We start from the raw sequence: 23,171 nt of genomic DNA on the forward strand, positions 1-23,171 counted from the left end.
TTGGGGATTGGTCCTGCTATGAACAATGGGTTGGACTAGATGACCTCCTGAGGTCCCTTCCAACCCTGATATTCTATGATTCTATGATACTACACCCTGCTCCAGGAAAGGAACAGCAAAGGTGGGCTCTTCAGGCCTGCCTAGAGAGGCTGCACGGAAGCATTCAATAAGAGCCCAGCAAGCTCAGATAGAGGAAGTTCCAGGGAACTTAGTAGTTCTGTTCCTGGCTGGGACCAAGGAAAAAAATGATGCTCCTCTGTAGCCAAAGGAGTTTGAGGGATAACCAGTCTTTGGGTCTGGCTGCATTTGCTAAGCTGGGAGAGAGAGGACCTGAGAACTTCACTGAGGTAACGGGTGAAGATAATGGGGCCAGGTGGGAAGAGGCTCAGGGAAGCAGCAGTGATGCGTAACTGCTACTTATAACGTCCCTGGGTTGGAACATGGAATAGTGAGAGGGCCTCGGTTCCCCCACTGTCCACCGGTGAAGTGGTGTAAACCCCAAGGAAGAGGGGGGACAAGCCTAACTTAAGCCCTGAGAAGGAGACAAGGCTCATTTGGAAACATGACCAAAGGGCTGAAAACACTGATGAGGGCAGACTGACAGGTTTGTCGGGCTCTGCTATCCTGGAAGGGGTTCGTTTTGATTGTGTGACCCAGCCAGAGAGCCGAGCCGCAAAAGGCCTGGAGCCAGAGACAGATAGTCAGCAAGAGGCACTGGAGCCACTGAAGACCCACCAAGGAAGGTGAACAAGGATTCCGTAACTTCCGCAACCTCTGTGACATAATCTTAGCCTTGCCTATTAGAAGGAATGATACATCTGCTAGTTTCTAGTCTCACATTGCAAATTACCAGGTGCTTATGGCAAAGTATGAATTTATTAAATATAATAAATTGTCATAATTGATGGACAAATTGCCTCAGGACAGTAATCAAGAGTTCACTATATAGCTGAAGGAGGGAAATTGGAGGCTAGATCCACTCTCCAAGTGGCTTTAGATGCAGCAGATACAGCCTCTCACTTGATGATGACTGCAGTCACGATGAGGTGCTCCTCATAGCGCCACTTGTTTGGCTTTCCAAAAGAGATGCAGATGACAGTCGAGGATTTACCATTTGAAGGAAACCATTTATTTAGCAAAAAGAAGGATGTATGACCACACTTTAAGAGACTCTATGGCCACATTTCATTCCCTTAGTGTCTGTACCACTGCTCTGAAGAGGAAGATCTCTAAATCCCAGCCATACCATAAGTAGAGCACTGTTCCAGTTATCACAACAGGGTATACCATCTCTCCATCCCTGTTTACAACCTGCCATCCCTGTCCCATTTGAGACCACTCTCATGACAGGATACTGATACAAGAGGTGGAATAATTTCTTCAGCTGCAAGCTATAGAACCTATGCCTCCTAAGGTCAGTGGGAAAGGCACCTCGAGGTACTTCCTGATCCCCAAAAGGAAGGGAGGTTGGAGGCCTATCTTGGATATCAGGCAATTGAACACCTGCAAATGACACTGAAATACAGGATGATCACCCGTATCCTTGATAATCCCAGATCCAAGGATGGGAGATTGATATACAGGTCTCGACCGGAAAGAAGCTTACTTTCACATAGACATATACTCAGCACACAGGAGTTTCCTAAGGTTTACCATTGGCTTTGGACATTACCAATATACTACCCTTCTGAACACAGTGCTGAGAGTGTTTACAAAGGTTCTGGCAGTAGTGGCAGCCCACCTGTGTCATCGAGGCATATCAGTATTTTTCTTCAAGTTGTTGTCCCTATGAGTGCTCCACTTCAGGTCTGTGAACATGCCTAAACCCCTCTGATTAGAGATTTTGGTACCAGCATCCATATGGTCCACGCCTGAGCCCTGTATATCCTCATGCCCTGATTAGAGGGTATATAGGGTAGGGTGGATCTGCTACAGCCCCAGTTCCTTTTCAACTGCCTGTGGCCTGAGAGAGAGCTCTGTGGTGTCTGTTAGCTAGGCTTCTAGTTAGCTAGTCTGCTTGTTAATCCTTTCTTTATATCTTATTTATTTTCTTTAATTTATTTCCCTGTCACACCTTCTGTGTGTTCTGCCCCCACTCCCCCACCACATTCCAGCATCTCCCACAGTTCTGGACGTCTGGGCTGCTCTCCTCTCTTAGGCTACATCTACACTACGGGGGGGGGTCGATTTAAGATACGCAAATTCAGCTACGTGAATAACGTAGCTGAATTCGACGTATCGCAGCCGACTTACCCCGCTGTGAGGACGGCGGCAAAATCGATCTCTGCGGCTTCCCGTCGACGGCGCTTACTCCCACCTCCGCTGGTGGAGTAAGAGCGTCGATTCGGGGATCGATTAATCCGATAAATCGATCCCCGAGAGGTCGATTTCTGCCCGCCAATTCAGGCGGGTAGTGTAGACCCAGCCTCAGCAACTCACGGAGGCGAATCAGCCTTTTGGCACCATCTAGTCTGGCCACGTCCCTTCTGCTTGCTGCCAGATTCTCTGCCTGCGCAGCAGCAGGCAGTAGTGTCCTCTTTTGGTTCCAGTCTTCCTCCTTCTATTTTAACTTTTTTGCCCCATTTTTTGGGCAGTGGGGAGCAGTGTTCTCTCTCCTCAGCATTCCTCCTCCTCCTCCCTGGCTCAGTTAATCCCTAGAGGGTTTTAACCATCCCTGAGTTTCTGCTGCAGTATCTCCTGCCAGCTCCTCTGCCCCTTACAGGCATAGCAGAGCAGCCAAGAAAACTGCAGGTTAAATCCAAGTGGTGCTGTATATGTGAGGCAGCCTTCCCAGGCTCACAGAGTTATGCCCAGCCTGCACCCACCCTTCTGTCCTTAACTCCATTAGGTCCCAGGGCTACAAATTGGACATGCAAGTGGGTCCCCTATCTATGAAGTCTTGCATTGCTCTTCTTGGGCACATCATCATGCGCATACATGACACTGTTTGCAAGACTCCACCTCTGATGTCTGCAGGTTTGGCCTCAGTGGGTGCTGGACTCCCTCACCAGGTTGAAAAATGTGAAGACCGTTTGTGTTGGAATCCTGGTCATCCTGACTCTACCAGAAGAGAAACGGTTACAAACTCTTCACTGCTGGTTTAGGAAGCCCATCTAGAAGGGCATAAAGCCCCTATCACTTGGATTCAGTGTGGATTTGTTTAAATCAAAGAGATTTAAATCAGATTTTAATCAGCAAGTAGAAAACCTTTTTATCGTGTTTTGCATTTGTACTTCAATTATTTTCATCAGGAAAGACTGATTCTCATTGGTTAGTAACCATTAAAACATTGATTTGCAAATAAATATAGCCTTTACACTAAATTTGGTGCTTCTATTTGCTAATCAGGATACACTATATCTATACACATTTATTTAAGCAATCTAAAAGTAAGAATCAGATTCTTAATTTTAGGTTTTTATGTTAGCAAATGGTGAATGATACATTTATTTACTAGATTATTTTTTTACTTGCAATTGGTATCAAGCTCTATTTGAATGGAAATTCAAATTCAATTAACAGTGCTCTAAAATAGCATTTTAATTTTTTTGAAATTGAGCAAAGCTACATTAAATGTGCTAGATTATCCAAAAGTTTATCAAAACATGTTTTGCATTTAAAACTAACTTTATTAAATAAAGGAAACACTAACTATACTTAGTGAATTGAATTAATTGTTTCTGGTCACCACGTGCTTCCAAGATGTTTGAACCAGTAGATCTCATCCTCTCAGTCTTATTTTTATTTATTCGTGGATTGGAAGGGGAAAACAAGCTTTCCTGCTTTTTCACCTCCCAACTGGTTTCTTAATGTTGAATGGACTATCATCGAACTGAACCAGTTGAAAAAACTGTTCTCTCTGCAAAAGAGGCTACTGCTGCCAAAAGTTGATTCAACACTTCAGCAAACTCTGGTTCTAGGTGCTCAGCGAATTCTACCAGTTCAGTGGACTTTCTTTATAACTTGGCAACAAACTTACTTAATGTAATATGTATTTAATATTATTTGTTTGTGTTTACATGATTTGAATAGATTATAAAAACAAGGACTCTGGTGGCACCTTAAAGACTAACAGATTTATTTGGCATAAGCTTTCGTGGGTAAAAACCTCACTTCTTCGGATGCATAGTCCCAGTGTTGACTGGGACTGGTTGGGTCATTATAAAACCTAAACCTAATTTCCCCAGTACGGTTAGGTTTATTTTCAATCCTTTCTCCTTGCTTAACCTGGGTGACAAGGGGATTTCCCTTCCCCTGGGATTTGTACCCCTGTGGGCCCTTGATACTACATATTGATCAGCAATTTCTGCAGTCTATAAAACTGTAAATTGTTTTTAGTCACAGATGGCTGCTTTTACCTCATCTGTAACTACCCATAACAATTGCTCCTGGGCCATCAGATCAGACTATCTTCCATAATCACCTTCAGCCCCCACCCCCATTATCTGTTTTCTCGTAAAATTACACATTTTATGCACATATTCAACATGAGCAATATTGTCTAATAGGCTGAGGTTTCTATACATCAATCGATAGGTTTCAGGGGTAATCCTAAATCTTTTCAATACAATTTCTTTAAATTTTCAATACAATTTCTTTAAATTTCTTGTATACTTTAGCATCACCCTTCTCCATATAATTAAAAACTTGTCTCACTTTCCCAGTTAATCTGGTTAAGAGGATAGGCATCTGTTTATCCACTGGGATATTGTGCATCCCATATAATCTTTCAAAGGAGGACAGGTACTCTTTTATGCAGTCAGTCTCCCTGATCCGCAATTCTGCCATCAGTCTCTGGTGCTCATGTTCTTCCTTGGCTCTTGGGTTCTGCAAGTGGCCCAGTTGCCTCTGTGGGCTCTGAGATAGGATGGTTCTCACCCTCTGGATCTGACTCCATCTCATGTTCTTCCCTTTGCACCTGATCAAAATTTATGAGCAAAGTTCTCAGCTCCTTTTAAAGGATCTTTCCTGTTGTGAACTCCAGTTCACTTCTTATGTCTATTATTTTGCCTTTAAAAATTCTCCAATATTAAGTTTAAATTTTAACGGCGCGGGGTTATGGTCTCTAAACTTAATTGACCTGTGGCATGTGAATCCTGCCACAACTATGCCAGTATGATGCTCCCAACAGTGACGCAAGTGTGTGAGTACCAGCCTCAAGGCAGGCCGTTCACCAGGGCACAAACCCCAAATTGGTTGTGAGTTCGAGGCTTAGATTTCACCAACCAGTTGCACCAAGTGCAGACTCCTCAGGCACTTGAACAACCTTAACACAGAGGCACAGACAGTATGCTTGGGTACTCCAGTCTGTTTTGCCCCCTTTCCCCCCCCCCCCCATTTTAGTGTATCTCTGTGATAGGTGGCCCCTTACACCAAGAATCACAATAATATTCAAGTTACTCCTAATCCCAAGGGGCCAGTCATTTACCCCAGGTCAGATGTGCTTTGGGTCTCACACCAAAGACAATGCATGCAGCCAATCCTATAGTAAACTATATGAAGGTTTTTAAATAGGAAAAGAAAGTTAGAGAGTTATTTACAAAAACAAGCAAACATAGATACTCAAATGAGTTCCAGCCTTAAATTTCAAAGGTAATGCGGGCTTCTGTAATCAACAAGCTCCATTTGTCCATTAGGCTAAGGCTAAGCAGCTGGGGATATCTTGCTAGATATGGCTAGAAACCCCTTGCAAACCACCACCACCACCCCCAAGTCCACGCAGCATAGAGATCTTTGTTTCTTTTTGGTTTTGATTTTTATCCTCCTCCTGCCATGTCCTCTGAGCTGCAAAATCAGGTGATGGGAAGAGTCCACTTGCATGACTCATCTCCACAGGGAGGAGAGCTGAACAACAATAAGAGTCTTCGGTCCTTTTGTTGATGATTTATTTCTGGAGGAATTCTGCATCATTGTGCATGCACAGAATTCATGTCCTTCACAGATTTCTTTGGTTCCCTGCAGAAAAATGACTTCTGATAGGGAAGTAAAGGGAAGCCGCAAGAATGGTCATGCGCCTCTCCCCCGCAGCACAGGCAAGTTGGTTTGAGCACCCTGAGCAGCTGGTAGAGATGTAAATCGCCGCTGGGGGCTGAGCATTCGTGCGTGAGAGAGAGAGAGAGACACTGTCTCTCTCGATCGCTATTGTGCATGCTCGGCATGGAAGGGCAGGGCTTTGGACTGTTTTGGCGAGGTAGGCATGAGGTAGTCTCTGTCCTCTCAGACAGAGCAGAATATAGCAGCCTGCCTCCTTAGTGAATTGTTCCCTTTGTCTTTGTGAATTCCCCCAGGAGTATAAAACAGATATAAAAGTTCTAAGGCTCCTTTACATTGCCAGAGTGGTGTAAAGGACAGTATGGCCTTATATATGCTTATGGTTCTTTAGTGATTAGAACTGGTCTAAATTTCTGGACCGAAAAAATCTCCTATCAAAATGTGTTCCATGAACTGTTTGCTACTGACATTTCTGGAGATGGTCAGTAGCCAATATAAGTTGTGAGTTTGGTTCCCCAGCCTTCACTTTCTCTCCAGTTGCCTCTAATGTAACACTCAGCATATGGCTGCATATATTTGTTGACTAATAACTAGAAATAAAGGGTCAAACCTAGCTACATTACTATTAGACAGAGGGGGAGGTTGGGGATATCCTCCAGTGCTCCCCACTCCTATTCTCCATCCATTGTATTGCAGTTTAAATACATTACCAAAATAACTGAAACCAGCATGATTATACTATATTATTTTGACAAAATATGTAGAATTTTAAAATATTGTGCACAGAATTCTTAATTTTTTTGGTGCAGAATTTTTAATATTTTGGCACAGAATTTCCCCAGGAGTAATGATTCCTCAATCCAGATATGGGGTATTTCCAGTTGTAAAAGCCACCCGTAGCCTGTTTGATATCAATGGGTGTCCTCTTTTGAGGAGTAACAGTTTCTGAAGAAGTGCTAGTAAAATTCTGTAGAATTTTACATGTGAATCTTACACTGCAATTGCAGCTCATTTACAGGGTCCAATGTAGTCTTCAAGTGTGGAATTTGGACTACATAGAATCTACCCCATTGCCACACAACTAGGCTCCAAATACAAGATGTCTTTTCTCAATGTTTTAGACCTCATTGTTGTGAAAAAAATACTGAAACTGTAAAGGAAATATAGAGTGATTCAGTGTTGTCTTCCTGAATCTCCAAAAAACCTGTAACCATACCTCAGAGAAATATGAACTGTCCCATTCATTTCTGTTAAATTGAAAATAGGACCACATAGAATACATTCAATTTATTGTAATAAATAAATAACATAAGGGTTGCTGTAGAGACTGTATTGTTGATTTTTGTACATAATTAAAAACCTACATTTTAAAATTTAAATGAAATTGCTACAGCTTTTTTGTCTGTATCAGAAGACAGAATTCTGCAGAATTTAGGCTCAGCTTGCCACCCATTTATCTCAGTTTTTGGAAAGAAATGTTGGCAATCTCAGGGCCATGTTTGGAAACATTATTTCCCTTCCTCTTTATGCCTGACTACCCTCACAATAGATTAGCCTTCCTTACTGCCACCTTAGGTGTAGAGTTAAGAAGCTGGGACTAGGCCAGATCGCTTGGATAAACTTCTGCAGAATTCACTTGTACAGAGCTGTCTCTGAGCAATATCTAGGGTTAAAATTTGATAGTTTGTCCCAATAACTTCAAGTTAGTAAAACCTTTTGTGAGGTATTTTGGCTTTGGGACTCTACAGAAGATCCACTCTACATTGAGGTGCCCCAAGATAGTGGACAGAATACAGAGCATAACGAAGAATTGCTACAAGGACCCTTGGTTCAAACTCTCCTTTGAACTCCACTCCCCTCTTCTCCCCCTCCTACTCCCCCCCCCCCCCCCACTGCAGAAGGACATTCTTTAAACAGTTTGATGACAACATTGTTCTTTTCTTGTCCATTTGTTAGAGGCTAGGGATTTTTCTCTCTCCACATCAGAAGGTTCCGGGAACTAATCCTCCCTATTCCCCAAAGAAAAGAGTCTCCAAAGGAGCTCCTGATTCCTCTTATTAGTGGTATACTGTCTTTGAGCTATTGGGTCTTTAGGGTGAGAAGCAGAGTGCAGTGAATGGGGCTTGCTCACTGTGCCAGCTTTAGTTTTAGGAGTTGCAGTTGACAAGGATGGAGAATGAGATTAGACAGTGATTGCCATTTTAGGTACCTAAGTCTAACATTTAGGCATCACTGCGATCCTTAAAACCTTGTTCAGTTGCCAGCTAAGCCTAGAGGTGTCTAAAGTATTGCACTACCTAAATCCCTCTGTAGACCTAGCCCCTTGGACTTTGGGGGCATTGTGATCTTATTTCAGGTAGTGCTTGATACCCAAAATGACAGGAGAACTCAGATACATCCTGAAATTCAGGGACCTTAATTTTTATCTAAAAAAGCAAACACACAATTATATGTTTTGTAGAGATAAGTGACTGACTATGCATGCACACCTTGCTGGTGCATACATTCACAGGATACATCAAAACACAGGATAATATATCAGACTTGTAATAGAGGAATAAAATTACCAATTTTGTGTATTCCTTTTGAGGTTGACAATGTTCATGAATATGTGGTGGCTGTTAACTCTGAACAAGAATGCCATCTTGGAAGGGAATGCAAGGATTAATCTGTGCCACACTGAGTGTGCTATACTTACTGGGGTTAAAATAAACTACCCACATGTCTATCTGGTTCCCCAGGGACATTTGATGTACTTAAAACTTCTACTAGATGCGACTCAATTGAGAGCCTTCCCTTCCCAGAACAGCATCTAGGTCACAGAAGAAATGGTGGGGATTTGTCAGAGCCAGGCTACAGATGTTGAGCCTGGTGACAACTGTATTTATACTACCCATGGTACTTCTCTGCACGAGTCTCTTGAGTGGACCTGATCAGCCCACAAAGGTTTATGTGAACAAACAGCAAGCAACAGGCTTATATCTTCTGCTTTTAAAAGTGTTACAAGAGTGGAATCGGGTAGTGTACCACAGGACATTCCTCTTAGGCACTTAAATGGGAGGAAATTAGTTGATGGACCTACAAGTGGTCACTGGATCAGATATTTCTTGAATGATAGGGAAAGTGGAGATAGATTTGTTTGCAGCACCCTTGATCAGCAGACAACTCTTGAGTGAGGAAAAAATATGGTTCTCAATCTTATTAAGGATTGGTGGTGGCTGAGATCCATCATGCTGAGAGTCTGTCCTTATGATTATGCAGAACCAGAGCATTTTTCTCTCCCAGCCCCAGATCCCTCTTCTTGTCAGCATGCTCCTGTAGAAATTGAGGTTTTTTTTTTTCAGGTTGTCCTGTGATGAATCTAGCATAAAGGCTTACAGCTGTAAATGTAAAAGGTTTGTGGTCTGATCTGAAAAGATCCACATGGCTACGTTATTTTTACATGCATCATATAAACTGCTTGACTATCATGGGGTTCTTATTAAGCTGATGAAAGCTCCAATTTGCTGCGATACATATCTTTAGAGAACAATTACAGGTAACTATCTCATTATGTTCCCTACTAATTAATGTTACAAAATCTTATGAATTTGACAAGTGAAGAATTAAGCTACAGATGAACCCTGTATGGAAGAAATCTCTTCTTTCCGTCCAAAGGAACATAGTATTAAATAAGACATTACTGAGAGAAAGGGAACAGAAAATGACAAGGGCAGAATTGTATTTATAATAGAATATTTTTTTAAGTTTGCCATGGCTTTTCAGCAGGGATTTTAAGGGTTTTTCTGAATTTTTGTTATAGCCACCTTTCTATTTGTGATGTTAATGGTGTTTTCTTGGTTAAAATGCTTTTAGGCACTTACAATTTTCTTTTATATTCAGTTATATGGCTGGGGTTTCTTTCACATGCATTCTACTAAATATTAAAGACCATAGTGCCCCAGAAGGAATGGAGGAAATGCTGCAAATCATAAAATGTACTTACTTATTTTATCTCTGTCTAGTCTGTTTAACAAGGGAACAAGAAGAAAGTTAAAACTACTTCTAGTCTGTCCATGTGGATCCCACTTATGGTGCATATACACCTTATGGGCAATATTGGAATCTTTTGACCAGCAGGGTCCACTGGGGGCTAACAGTGTCGTTGTGTGCCACCCCCTCCATCTGAGGCCATAAAGGGAAGAGCAGACCCAAGTGCCTCTCAGTTCTCTCTTACTTCCAGTGGAAGCAGGACAGAAATTCAACAATGTGACCCTGCTATACTGTACTGACCTTTCATCAAATCAGTTTTGTAAATATTTTTACATGTTAGCATTTAACATAATCGATTTAGTTTAGGGATATTTTTGTGCCCTGTTAACATCCCTCCCTCCCCTTGTTTTTTTTTTTCTTCTGACTACTACTCTCCGCCAGTGGTGCAAGTACGGTGGTACGTCTGGTATGCCGTACCAGTAAGATATATATAGCTGTCATGGTGTAACGGAAAGACGGGGAGGAGCCCGCACCCAGCCCTTCCACGGAGCTGCATCTCCTCAGTCTGTACAGCAGCCCTGCCAGAGGACAGGGCTTGGGGGGGGAGGGTGGAGCTAGGGGCGGTACAACTGCAGAAGGAGCTGCTGGCATTCTGCTCCTTTCCCCGCTGGGAACCACAGCTGTACTGCCCCCAGCCCAGCCCTGCCCTTCAGCAGGGCTGCTGTACAGACAGAGGAGACGCAGCTCCGTGAAAGGGCAGGGCTCTCCCAGGAACTGCAGTGGCAGAAAGAGCAGAACGTGGGGTCGCTGGGCGATCCCATGCCAGCAGCTCATCTGGCGTAGCTGTACCACCCCCAGCCCAGCCCCAGCCCTTCCACACAGCTACATCTCCTGAGTCCTCCTGCCTGGGGTCTGTACTACAGAAGCCTCCGGTGCATCAGGAGGAGGATGGATATGGATCATGGGGAGGGGATGGGGATAGTGTGGGGGCCCTGGGCTGGGGGTGGGGAGGAGTCACATGGGGAGGGCACGTGCCCCCCCCCCCTTTCTGTTTGGATGAGAGTCACGTTCTGGACTGTTGCCCCATATGCTGATCCTTCTTCATCAGAACTCACCACTCCAGAACTGGCTAAAACTCTGCTTACAGGAGCAATCCTTGAGAGGAGTGTCGGATTTGGAAAGACATTCCTCTGACTCCAAAAAGGAAGTCTCATCTCAAAGAACCTGCTCCTTCAGCATCTGTGTAAGCAGAGTCTCTACCCTGAAAGCTCCCATTGCTAATGCCAAGAAAGGATCTTCAACACTTCAATCAGCCATCCACAGTCCTCCAAATCAAGTTTGGCACTGGTTAGGAGTTCAGCACTGAAGCCCACTAATGCTTCCACCACCTCATGTCAGGGCAAATCTGAGCTTCACTCTGTTGGCAGCTCATGGCACTGATCTTCTTCCTTGGAACAGGAGAGATCAGAGAAATTCAGAAAGAGTCCTCACTCTTCTAAACCAGGAGCCCAGAGGAACAAATTCTCTATCCAAACACAACATCTTTACATCTGATGGCTCAGAAGTTGGCTGGCTGGGTACTATGGAGCTAGAAGCATTTTAAAACAGCCAAATGCAAAGGGATCCATTAAGGATTTAGGCCATACCTACAGAACGGGGAACTGTATTCTGGAAACCAGTGACTGAAAAGTATCTATGGGACATAGTGGATAAGCAGCTGAACATGAGCACCCAATAGAATGCTGTGGGAAAAAAGGCTAATATGATACTTATATGTATAAACAGGGGAGTGCTGAGTAGGGAGGTTATTTTACCTCTATATAGGGCACTGGTGAGGCTGATACTGGAATACTGCATCCAATTCTTGTGTCCATGTTTCAAAAAGTGTGTTGAAAAATTGGAGAGGGTGCAGAAAAGAACCACAAAAAAATGCAAGCTTTGGAGAAAATGCCTTGCATTGCAAGACACAAGACTTAAAGAGCTCAATTGTTTAGTTTATCAAAAAGAAGATTGAGAGATGACTTGATTGCAGTGTATAAGTATTTCCATGGGGGAAAAAATAGCAGGTATTTAGAATATACAAAATAGGTCTTTAATCTAAAAAAGAAAGGCCTAACAAAAAACAGTATCTGGAAACCGAAGCCAGACAAATTCAAATGGAAATAAAGCACAATTTTCTAACAGTGAGGGTGATTAACCATTGGAAAAAACTATCAAGGGAAGTGGTGAATTCTTCTTCGAGTGATTGCTCTTGTGTAAAGCAACAAAGAGTCCTGTGGCACCTTATAGACTAACAGATGTATTGGAGCATAAGCTTTTGTGGGTGAATACATGCATGCGTCTGACGAAGTGGGTATTCACCCACGAAAGCGTATGCTCCAATACATCTGTTAGTCTATAAGGTGCCACAGGACTCTTTGTTGCTTTTTACAGATCCAGACTAACACAGCTACCCCTCTGATACTTGCTCTTGTGTATTCCACAATAGGTGTGCATGCTCGCCATGTGCACCGGTGCCGGAAGTTTGTCCCCTAGCGGTACCCGTACGGGAGCGCCCCAGTGACCCCTAGAGTGGCGCCTCCGTGGCATGGTACAAGGGGTGCTGCGCACTCCCCCCACCCTCAGTTCCTTCGGAACTGCTTCGGAATTGCTCTGCTCCAGCTTTGCTGTAGGTCATCCCCAAAACTGCTTGTTCGTTCAGTGTATGGTACCTGTAGTTAGTTAGTTTAGTTTAGCTAGAGCACCCGGGCCAGGGCATGCCCCGTGCCCCAGGTTTTAAGTTGTGCGACACTTGTAGGCGTTCTATGCCACTGAGTGATCCGCACGCGGACTGCCTGCACTATTTGGGGGAAATCCATCTCAGCGATCGCTGCAAGATTTGCAAGTCGTTTAAGCCTCGGACCAAGAGAGAGGGGGACATTAGGCTCTGGGCTATTCTGATGGAGTCGGCGCTGACCCCGGCTCTGGCGCGTTGCTCCGAGTCAGCACCGGGCACCGCAGTATCAGTGCGTGGCGACACTTCGGTGCCATCAACTAGTCGGCACCGCTCCCCGTCCACAGGGCACGCCAAGAAGGCTAGAAAGAGGCCTTCTTCACTGGAGCACTGGAGTAAACCCGGGACAGAGGCTAGACCCATATTGGGCAGTCTTGGTCCCCACCGGCCACTAGGCCTCCAATTCAAGTTGAGTGGAATAGCCTGGCCCATTCGGAGCAGGCCTCCCTGAATGTCCGGGTGCCCTCCACGCCGGAGGCCCTCAGGCAGCCCGGGATGTTATGTCCATGCTGGTACCAAGAGCACCGCCGATGTCGGCCCCGTGCTCCAGAGGTAAGCTGTCGCTGGGATCTCCACAGTTGCCCCCAGCTCAGTACCGGTCTCGGGAACATTTTTGATGCCGTTTGCCGCCCAGCAACCATTCCGGGCAAAGTCCACGTGGATCGCCGTCGATGCCTACCAGGGTGTCTGGTTGGATTCCGTCTGACTGAGCCTGTTAGCACTGCTCCACCTCGAGGGGCGAACACCGATGAGACCGAGGTAGACGTCGCCAACGGCCCTTGTCTCAGAGGGGTTATCGTAGCTGGTCACGGCACGGACGTCGATGTCGTTCCTGTTCGGCGTCCCGCTCCAGGACCCCATCACGGCACCGCCTCTGCAGCTCCAGGTGTCAATCGCCGGCATCTCACCATTGCGGGTCTGTTCACCGGAGCCAATCATGGAGCACCTGTTACTGACTGTACTGGTCCTCCACGTCGGGATCGCGGTGCCGTGGTCGGCACCGCTCCCGGTACCGCCGCTCCTCCCGGTCCGGGCTCAGAGGCAGGTCGTATGTCAACCGGGCCTCCCTTCGTAGTCGTCCATCGATACAGCCATCCCCGCCAGTGCCACGGCAGGTGCAGTGGCACTGGGCCCCGTAGCCAGCCCAATGGTACCAGTGGGAACAGTGGCCTCCGACGCAGCCCCCGGTGGGGTCTCGCTTGGTGGTTGGAGCCTCAGAAGGACTATTGGCCTCCCTCTCCAGACCTCAGAGGAAGGAGTTGGTGGAACGTATATCCTCGGCACCGTGCCCGGAGACCGACTAGGTGGTGGACCCTCTGGTGGCGGTGGACATCCAAAGTACCACGCCGGCCTCCTCGCCCTTCCCAGATGAGGCGATTACGCCCCTGCCTCCCTCCGTTCCACAGGAGGACTTTAGGGTCCACCAAGAACTCTTGAAAAGAGTGGTATCAAGCCTCCACCTCCAAGCAGAGAAGATGGAGAAGCTCTCCGACTCCCTGTTTAATGTGCTGTCCTCGGCACCAGGCAGGGTGGTCTTCCCTCTCCAGGAAGGGGGGGCAAAAATTTCAAATGCCCTGTGGGCTGTATAGGTAGGGGCATTGCCAGTAGATCGAGGAACGTGATCGTTCCCCTTTATTCAACATTGGTGAGGCCTCATCTGGAGTACTGTGTCCAGTTTTGGGCCCCACACTACAAGAAGGATGTGGAAAAATTGGAAAGAGTCCAGCGGAGGGCAACAAAAATCATTAGGGGTCTGGAGCACATGACTTATGAGGAGAGGCTGAGGGAACTGAACTGGGATTGTTTAGTCTGCAGAAGAGAAGAATGAGGGGGGATTTGATAGCTGCTTTCAACTACCTGAAGGGGGGTTCCAAAGAGGATGGAGCTCGGCTGTTCTCAGTGGTGGCAGATGACAGAACAAGGAGCAATGGTCTCAAGTTGCAGTGGAGGAGGTCTAGGTTGGATATTAGGAAACACTATTTCACTAGGAGGGTGGTGAAGCACTGGAATGCGTTACCTAGGGAGGTGGTGGAATCTCCTTCCTTGGAGGTTTTTAAGGCCCGGCTTGACAAAGCCCTGGCTGGGATGATTTAGTTGGGAATTGGTCCTGCTTTGAGCAGGAGATTGGACTAGATGACCTCCTGAGGTCCCTTCCAACTCTGATATTCTATGATTCTATGAAACACTGGCCTCATTGGTCCCATCTCCAAGAGAGTAGAACACAAGTATTTTGTACCCGCTAAGGGGCATGAATACTTATATACCCACCCTGCTCCTAACTCCCTGTGGTCAAGTTGGTCAAACACAGGGAGCAGTTGCCAGCCAGCCGCTACCCCAAAAAATAAAGATTTGCGGAGGCTAGACTCATTTGGAAGGAAAATTTATTCATCCTGGAGCTTCCAGTTACGAGTGGTGAACCACCAGGCTCTCCTGGGCCGGTATGAGTTCAATCTCTGGGGCTCCCTGCCCAAGTTCGAGGACTCCCTCCAGGAGCGTGACAGGAAGGAGTTCAAAGCGCTGGTGGAGGAGGGTACAGCAGTTGCCAGGGCAACCCTGCAGGCAGCTTCAGATGCAGTGGACACGGCCGCACGGTCCATGGCCTCAGCAGTGTCCATGAGAAAGGCGTCATGGCTCCTGCTCTCTGGGCTGTCCAGCAAGGCGCAGACCTTCCGGCAGGACCTCCCATTTGATGGCAAAGCTCTGTTTGCGGAACAAACGGATACAAAGCTGCATGGCCTGAAAGACTCCTGCATGACCCTCCAGACTCTTGCGTCTGATGAAGTGGGCATTCACCCACAAAAGCTTATGCTCCAATACTTCTGTTAGTCTTAAAGGTGCCACAGGACCCTCTGTTGCTTCCTCTAGACTCTGGGTCTCTCTGTTCTGGCTCCGGCTAAACCTAAGTTCAAGCCCCAGCAAACTCCTACTCAGGCCACCCACCCAAAATATGAGACCGCTTATAAGAAGTTGCGGGACTCTGAGAGGTGCCCACAGAGGCAGTCTCGCCCTGACCCCCAGCGTGGGTCCTCCAAGGGCAAGTAGGCGGGGAAAAGACAGTTTTGATGGGACACCTGGGGGTGCCCTGCCAGTTCTCATCAGGGATCTACCCTCAATAAAGCTTCCCTTTTCCAATCGGTTGTGCGCTTTCCTCCCAGAGTGGTCGCGGCTGACCTCGGACCGATGGATCCTCAACACCATCTCCCAGGGCTATACCCTCTAGTTTACTTCCTCCCCGCCCAACAACCCTCCACCCCCATCCCTCCTGGGGGACCCCTTGCACAAGGTCCTGCTCGAGCAGGATGTGGGGTGGCTCCTGGGCCTAAAAGCAGTGGAAGAGGTACCCAGGGAGTTCAAAGGCAAGGGGTACTAATCCCGACGGCCTACCTTGGACCTGCAAGGCCTAAACCAGTACATGGTGAAGCTCAAGTTCCCGCATTTTCTCCCTGGCCTCCATCATCCCCTTCCTGGACGCCGGGGCCTGGTACGCCACCCTCGATCTGCAGGACGTGTACTTCCACATTCATATATTCAAGGGGCACAGACGCTTCCTGCGTTTCACGGTGGGGCAGGAACACTACCAATTTACGGTCCTCCTGTTTGGCCTGTCCACTGCCCTCAGGGTATTCACGAAATGTATATCGGTGGTGGCGGTCCACCTCAGGGGCCGGGGGGGTCCAGATCTTCCTCTATCTGGACAACTAGTTGGTCAAGGGCAGCTCCCAGTCACAGGTGACGGATCACGTGGCGCTCCTTCTGTCCACGTGCACCACTTTGCGTCTGTTGGTAAACAACACCAAGTCCACGTTAGTCCCAGTTCAACGCATAGAGTTAATTGCGGCGGTCCCGGACAGGTTCGAGACCCTGAAGGGGCTCATCGCCACCATCACAAGGTTTCCAGTGACAATGGCCAGAGCATGCCTCCAGCTCTTGGGTCATATGTCAGCATGCATGTATGCGGTTCATCTTGCCAGACTCTGCCCCTCCAGCTCTGGTTGGCCTCTGAGTTCTCCCAGGTCAGGGACAGGATGGACAAAGTCCTCACGGTACTCAAACCAGTGATCACCTCCCTACGGTGGTGGTCCTCCCCGAGAAACATGCTCCAAGGCATCCCTTTCAGGGGCAGAGCTCTGGAGCTGGTGTCTGACGCATCAGACCTGGGATGGGGGGCCCATGTGGGGAATGTTCATACCCAAGATCTGTGGTCAGCTTGGGCTCTGACCCTCCACATAAATGTCAAGGAGCTCAGGGTGGTATGACTGGTGTGCATGGCCTTCTGCTCGCACCTGGAGGGCTGGGTGGTCAGGGTCCTCACGAACAACACAGTCTCAATGTTCTACATTAACAGGCAAGGCGGGGCCCGATCTTCTGCCCTCTGCCGTGAAGCCCTCAGGCTGTGGGACTTTTGTATAACCCACGACATCTGCCTGCAGGCCTTCCATCGGCCGGGCGCCCAGAACAAGAGGGCGGATCACTTGAGCAGGGACTTCTGCTCTCAGCATAAGTGGTCTCTCCACCCAGAGGTGGTGCACAGACTTTTCCAAGTGTGGGGAACTCCCCAGGTGGATCTTTTTACGACTTGCAGAACTGTCTCTGTCCCCGGTTCTGCTCCAGGGGTGGGGCTGGGATGGGGCGCTATCTCCGATGCCTTCCTCCCATCCTGGTCAGGCCAGTTTCTCTATGCCTTTCCCCTGTTCCCGCTGATCGGCAAGGTCCTGGAAAAGATAAAGATGGACAAGTCCCGGGTCCTTCTGATTGCCCCGGCATGATCCAGACAGCCATGGCCGTTGCTGTCCTGCCCGGACCTGCTCTCCCAGGATCAGGGCCGCCTCCTCCCCCCCCCCCCCCCCAACCTAGTGGCACTCCACCTCACGAAGTGGCTTCTCAATGATTAGGTAGGTAGGAAAGGACATGCTCGGAAGGGGTTCAGCGCGTCCTCCTAGAAAGTAGGCGACCCTCCATGCACTGAGCAATCACCGAGACTGAGGCAAAGTGTTCTCGGTTTTCCAGATGGGTGGACAAGTGGGGCATTTCCCCGGTGGCTGCCCCGATCCAGCTTATCCTGGACGACCTACTTCACCTTAGAGCCCAGGGCCTGGCGCCCTCGTCAGTCAAGGTGCACCTGGCGGCCATATCGGCCCTCCATCTGCCAGTGCAGGACCACACAGTATTCTCCCATGCTATGACTGGCTGATTCTTTAAGGGTTTGGATTGTCTTTCCCCATATGTTAGGCCCCCCAGCCCGCAGTGGGTCCTAAACTTGGGTCCTCACAGGGCCCCTGTTTGAGCCGCTAGCCATGTGCTCCTGGTCGCACCTCTCATGGAAGGTGACCTTCCTCGCTGCAATCACGTCGGCTAGGCGGGTCTCGGAGCTCAGGGCCCTGACCTCCAAGCTCCCGTACACAGTGTTTCATAAAGATAAGGTCCAGCTCTGCCCACACCCCTCGTTCCTCCCGAAGGTGGTCTCCGCCTATCACATGGGTCAGGACATTTTTCTGCCGTTCATTTGCCCCAAGCCCCATGCATCCAGTGAGGAGTGCCGCCTGCACACGCTGGATGTGAGACGCGCTCTGGCTTTCTACCTGGAGCGAACTAAGCCATTCAGAAAGTCCTCGCAACTGTTCATGGCCTCGGCCGAGTGCATGAAAGGTCGGCTGATCTCCACTCAGCAGCTCTCCAACTGGATCACCTCATGCATCTGTACCTGTTATGACCTGGTGGGAATCCCTCCGCCACCAATAGTAAAGGTGCACTCAACTCAGGCACAGGCCTCATTGGCTGCCTTCTTGGCCCATGTACCCCTTCAGGACATTTGTAAGGCTGCCACTTGGTCTTCAGTTCACACGTTCACCTCGCACTATGCAGTCATCTCCCAGACCAGGGATGACGCCAGGTTCAGCAGAGCTGTGCTCCATCCCGAGAATTTGTGAACTCCTACCCATTTCCAACAGATATAGCTTGGAATTACCTATTGTGGAATACACGAGCAGTCACTTGAGGAAGAAAAGACAGTTACCTTTTCCGTAACTGGTGTTCTTCTAGATGTGTTGCTCATTTCTATTCCACATCCCGCTCTCCTTCCCCTCTCTTGGCGCTGTCTAGCAACAGGGAACTGAGGGTGGGGAGAGCACGCAGCACCCCTTATACCACGCCATGGCGCTCCCCTACTGGTACTGCTAGGGGGAAAACTTCCAGCACCAGTGCACGTGGCGAGCACGCATGCCTATTGTGGAATAGACATGAACAACACCAGTTATGGAAAAGGTAACTGTCTTTTCTCCAGCTCTTCATGTTTTCAGACCATGATTGGATGCCTTTCTGGAACTTATGCTTTAATTAAACACAAGTTACTGGGATCAATATAGGGGTAACTGGGTGAAATTTAAGCACTTGTGGTACACAGAAGGTCAGACTTGATGATCTAATGGGTCCCTTCTGGCCTTAAACTCTGAGCCTGTGAAGCCCACTACAAAATTATTGTATAGTTCCATGTGGGAAAAAAAAATCCATCTAAGCTTCACTACATTGTGCAAATCTATTAGAAAACCTTACTCCCAAGATTTTGGACTGCAACTTTCAATTCAAGCTATGGGGCCTAACCATTATTTCTATCAGGGTCCACGTAGTTGCAGTTTCAACATGCCACCTTCCAGTACACGTTCATATAGTGTTCGACCTTTAAATTATTTCAGAAATTTTAAAATGACTGCTCCATGCCTATCCCATAGTTTCTGGGCCCCCTCTTTCCTGGGACTTAAATGTACTTCTTATGGACCTTATGGAACCTCAGTCCAAGTATTCTCTCCACCAACTTCCTGGTGGCTATCACCTCAGCCAGGAAAGTTAGTGAGATTCGAAGCACTGATGGAAGACATACTGTCTTCCATGGGGATAAGGTGGTAGTGATACCCTATCCTAAATTTCTTACCAAGGTGATGTCAGATTTTCATTTAAAGCAAACCAACCTCCCCATTTCCTTCCCCAAACCACACTTAAACTAAGGAGACCATGCCCAAACTCCATACCACACTCAAGATCCATATTTTAGATGTTTCCAGAACTCGTCTTTATTATTCAGCTAGGGAAAATGTATTCAGGAAACCACTCTATTTATTTGTGGCATTGGGACAACCTGTGAAAGGTCAGACCATCTCTTCCCAGGGATTATGCAAGTGCATCAAAATTTGTTACCAACTAGCAGATACGCCCCTTCTCTCAAGTATTAGGGCCCACTCAACTAGAGACCAAGCAACCTCCGCCGAATGCCTAAGAAATAGTCCTACAGCAGAGACTTGGAGCTCAGCCCATATCTTTACTAAACACTGCACCCTGGATTCGGCTGCTTGATCAGATGCCAAATTTGGGAGTGCATTTCTGCAATCCTTATTTAGATAACTATAGGTACGACTCCTCAGAACTGCTTATTAATCTGGCAACTGCTAGCTCTTTACCATAAGTGAGATTCACATAGACAAAGCCTTGAACGATGAATGGTTATTTACCTTACCAGTAACGTTTTTGTTCTTTGAGATTTTTTTTTCCATCTGAGTCCCATGACCTGCCCTTTCTTCTGGGTTTATGATTTAGCAAGGGTCAGGGCCACTCTACCATATATGCCCTTGGATCAGAGGGCATGTGGACACGCAGGAGGCTGGTCGAAAAATTCCAGTCATACATGTGAGGCACATGCACTCCACAAGTGGGACATAGACAAAAGGTCTTTGAAAGCCAATAATGTGATGTGCTTGACACATTCTTCTGCCGATGGATACTTCCTTTCTAGGCTGGCATCTCCCTAACCATTCATGTATATCAAGCATTCATCAGCATATATTCCATATTTTAACCATATTTTAATTTACTGTCTCCACCACTTTCGGGGTGTGTGCTAATTCATTTGAGACTCCCGGCCCTTTAATCACAGAGGGTGGGGGTCTGTCCTAGGAGCCGTTGCTATTACGGCTTATAGTGTTTGTTTACATTGTATCAATTACTTCAAGAACAAAGTCAATTAACTTGTTTGTAAGTTTTACATAGTAATAAAGTATCTTTCACAGGATAGATACAATCAATGGTTTCTACAGACAGTGGCTTACAAGTTTTAACAGAAGACCCAAGAGATTTTTGTACTTGGTGAAACTGTTGGATTTTAAAGTGTGGGGGACAAATTATGAGGGGGTCACTGTCACTTGGGGGAATCACTGTTAGTACCTTCTTTAATATCCCTACAGACGATCCCTTATATAGCATGTTTGTATGTAAAATACTATAAGGTATAGTGTGAATATAGCAATTGCTACAATTTGCACCTTGCAGCCTCCAAAGTCAGTGTCCTTTATGATCTGAAAATTGCTTCTTATGACTTGAGCTCTCCAAGGTATTTTACAGTTCGTCATGTCTGAGTAAATATTAGCACAACACTTTGTGGCAAGGTGCCAGTGCCAGTTCATTAATACAAAACAGAAGCTTTTTTGGCATAAAAAGGAAACCCTTTTTCACAAAGAGTTCTTGTTTGTTTCCTTTCACATCAACAGAAAAAATTAAAAATCAGGCTTTTCACAATGAGGAAAACTGTACTTACAAAGTGAAATGTTTTTGTTGAATTAGTAAATGAATACATTATCTGTTAATATACCGTCTTACTAGAGGAGCAGTTGTGGGAGGCTGGATATTGAAAGGGGAGGAGGACAATAGTGACAGTTTTCCTCTCGTAGAAGAGAATTATCAGTGAATGGCTCTAAGTATCCAAAAGTTAGATGGTCTTTGTTTTAGTGGTAGCAGCTTCCATGTAACAAAAATGTCTGTTTTTAGATGACTTCTACAGATATACAGAAATGTATCCAGACTTTGCAGATGAGTATCTGTACCATGATCAGATGGAAGTTGAGAATTGTTTGAAGACTTCTCTTCCAGCCCCTAATGGATTCTGTACTGACTTCAGCCCAGAAAATGCTGACGATAAAAAGAATCCCCTGCAGAAGAAACTGAATTAATACTGCAGACATCCTACTCCTCTCCTGGTGAGAGGAATATTTCCTTTCTTGGAATTGTCATAGTCACTCCAACTATACAGCAACACATAACTTTTGTGTGTGAAAGATTTACTACCTTAATACTGTTCTTTAATTCCCACATGCTGTATTTATCAATATCTTCAAGCTTAATTGTCAGGAGATGGGTTTTATTTTATTTTTTTCAGAAAGGTCTTTGAAAGCCAATAATGTGATGTGCTTCATTATTAATGTGCATACTTAAAGGGAAGCTACATATTTATTTATATTTGATTGGTTAGTTTCATGTACAGAATGTTGCACAAAGTGTGCATGTATAAAGAATTGTAGCTAATATGGTGGTGAGTGCACTTTGGTGATTAGTTTTTTTCCCTGTTTAGGAAGATGTTTATTTAGGGCCAGATCTGTCGTCCTTATTCACAGAGCAGTCTCACTGATTTCAGTAGGATTATTCTCATGAGAAAAGCAAGCACATTTTGGCGCCTTGTGTTGGTTTCAGTAAATAATGCAAGAAACAATTATGAAAAAACAATTTTTTTTTTTTTTACCAAGGATTACTTGCTTTTTATTTTTGTTGTTAAATGATAAAAGTTGTCTGTCTTTCAGTCCATTACATGGTAGAATCAAAAGGGAAGGGGCTTTAGTTCCCATACATTTATTCTCATATACTTATCTGCAGAACACAGTGAAATATGGAATGCTTTCAAAACAGACATGATATGTCTATGTGAACAAATGTGTGGCAAACAAATTATGCTTTCCATGCTTTTCTGTAAAATTATTCAAACATTTCCACTTATTAATTATATGAGGAATTTATTATAAATTAATTCCTTATGTATTTAATTTCGATATTAACCAGGAATCACACAAGTGCAGCTTCTTTGGTAAAAATCTGACGTCAGATACACATGCACATGTGTGCATATACAGTCAAATACATGTTGTAAGGTGGAATAAAGATTTTTATCAGCATGAATTTGGAAAGATTGCATTAGGAGTGGCAAAGCCATAAGTGAGTTATATAAGACATCCCAAAGGAATGCCTTAAAACTTTGTATTACCATGGTGTATATTCTATATGATGCAGAAGTTACCAAAAAAAAAAAATTAGGAATGTTTTACAGAAGTTTTAAAAAATGTTATTGGCCCTATTTCTTATTTCTTTCCTTTTGTAAATGCAGGTACTTTAGTTACAAGGAATAAAATTGAGCAGGGCATCAAAACTAATATAAAAAACTTCCCAAAATGATGTAGTTTTTCTGAATATAAAAATGTCAGAACTTAAAAGCCCAAAATGTGCTTTTAAGGGCTAGAAGTAATGCTGGGTCCCAATGGGACCAAAGGAATTTCTCTCCTTAATGGTAAAACTTCTTAATCCTGCATGGTTAGTAACCCCATTACTAACCCTGTAGAGCTGCACTATA

The 23,171-nt window shown here is 46.0% G+C and overlaps 1 protein-coding gene across 6 annotated transcripts in view; it reads left to right on the forward strand.

Moving 5' to 3' along the window:
* The window catches only part of LPCAT1 (lysophosphatidylcholine acyltransferase 1), a 175,523-nt gene extending 152,600 nt beyond the window's left edge, over positions 1-22,923 (forward strand). For 5 of the 6 annotated variants that reach the window (XR_010598503.1, XM_065584159.1, XM_065584157.1 and 2 more), the window contains one exon: positions 21,545-22,923. Coding sequence is in view for 5 of the 6 variants with exons in the window: in XM_065584159.1 (XP_065440231.1) it covers positions 21,545-21,726 (182 nt within the window). In the remaining variant the exon portion in view is untranslated. Of the gene's footprint in view, positions 1-2,976; positions 3,240-21,544 lie in introns of those variants that run through there. The other variant, XM_065584158.1, reaches the window with a different exon arrangement.
* The last annotated feature ends 248 nt before the right edge of the window (positions 22,924-23,171 follow it).

The sequence above is a fragment of the Chrysemys picta genome, chromosome 2, assembly GCF_011386835.1.
Source record: "Chrysemys picta bellii isolate R12L10 chromosome 2, ASM1138683v2, whole genome shotgun sequence".
NCBI classification, from domain to species: Eukaryota; Metazoa; Chordata; order Testudines; family Emydidae; genus Chrysemys; species Chrysemys picta.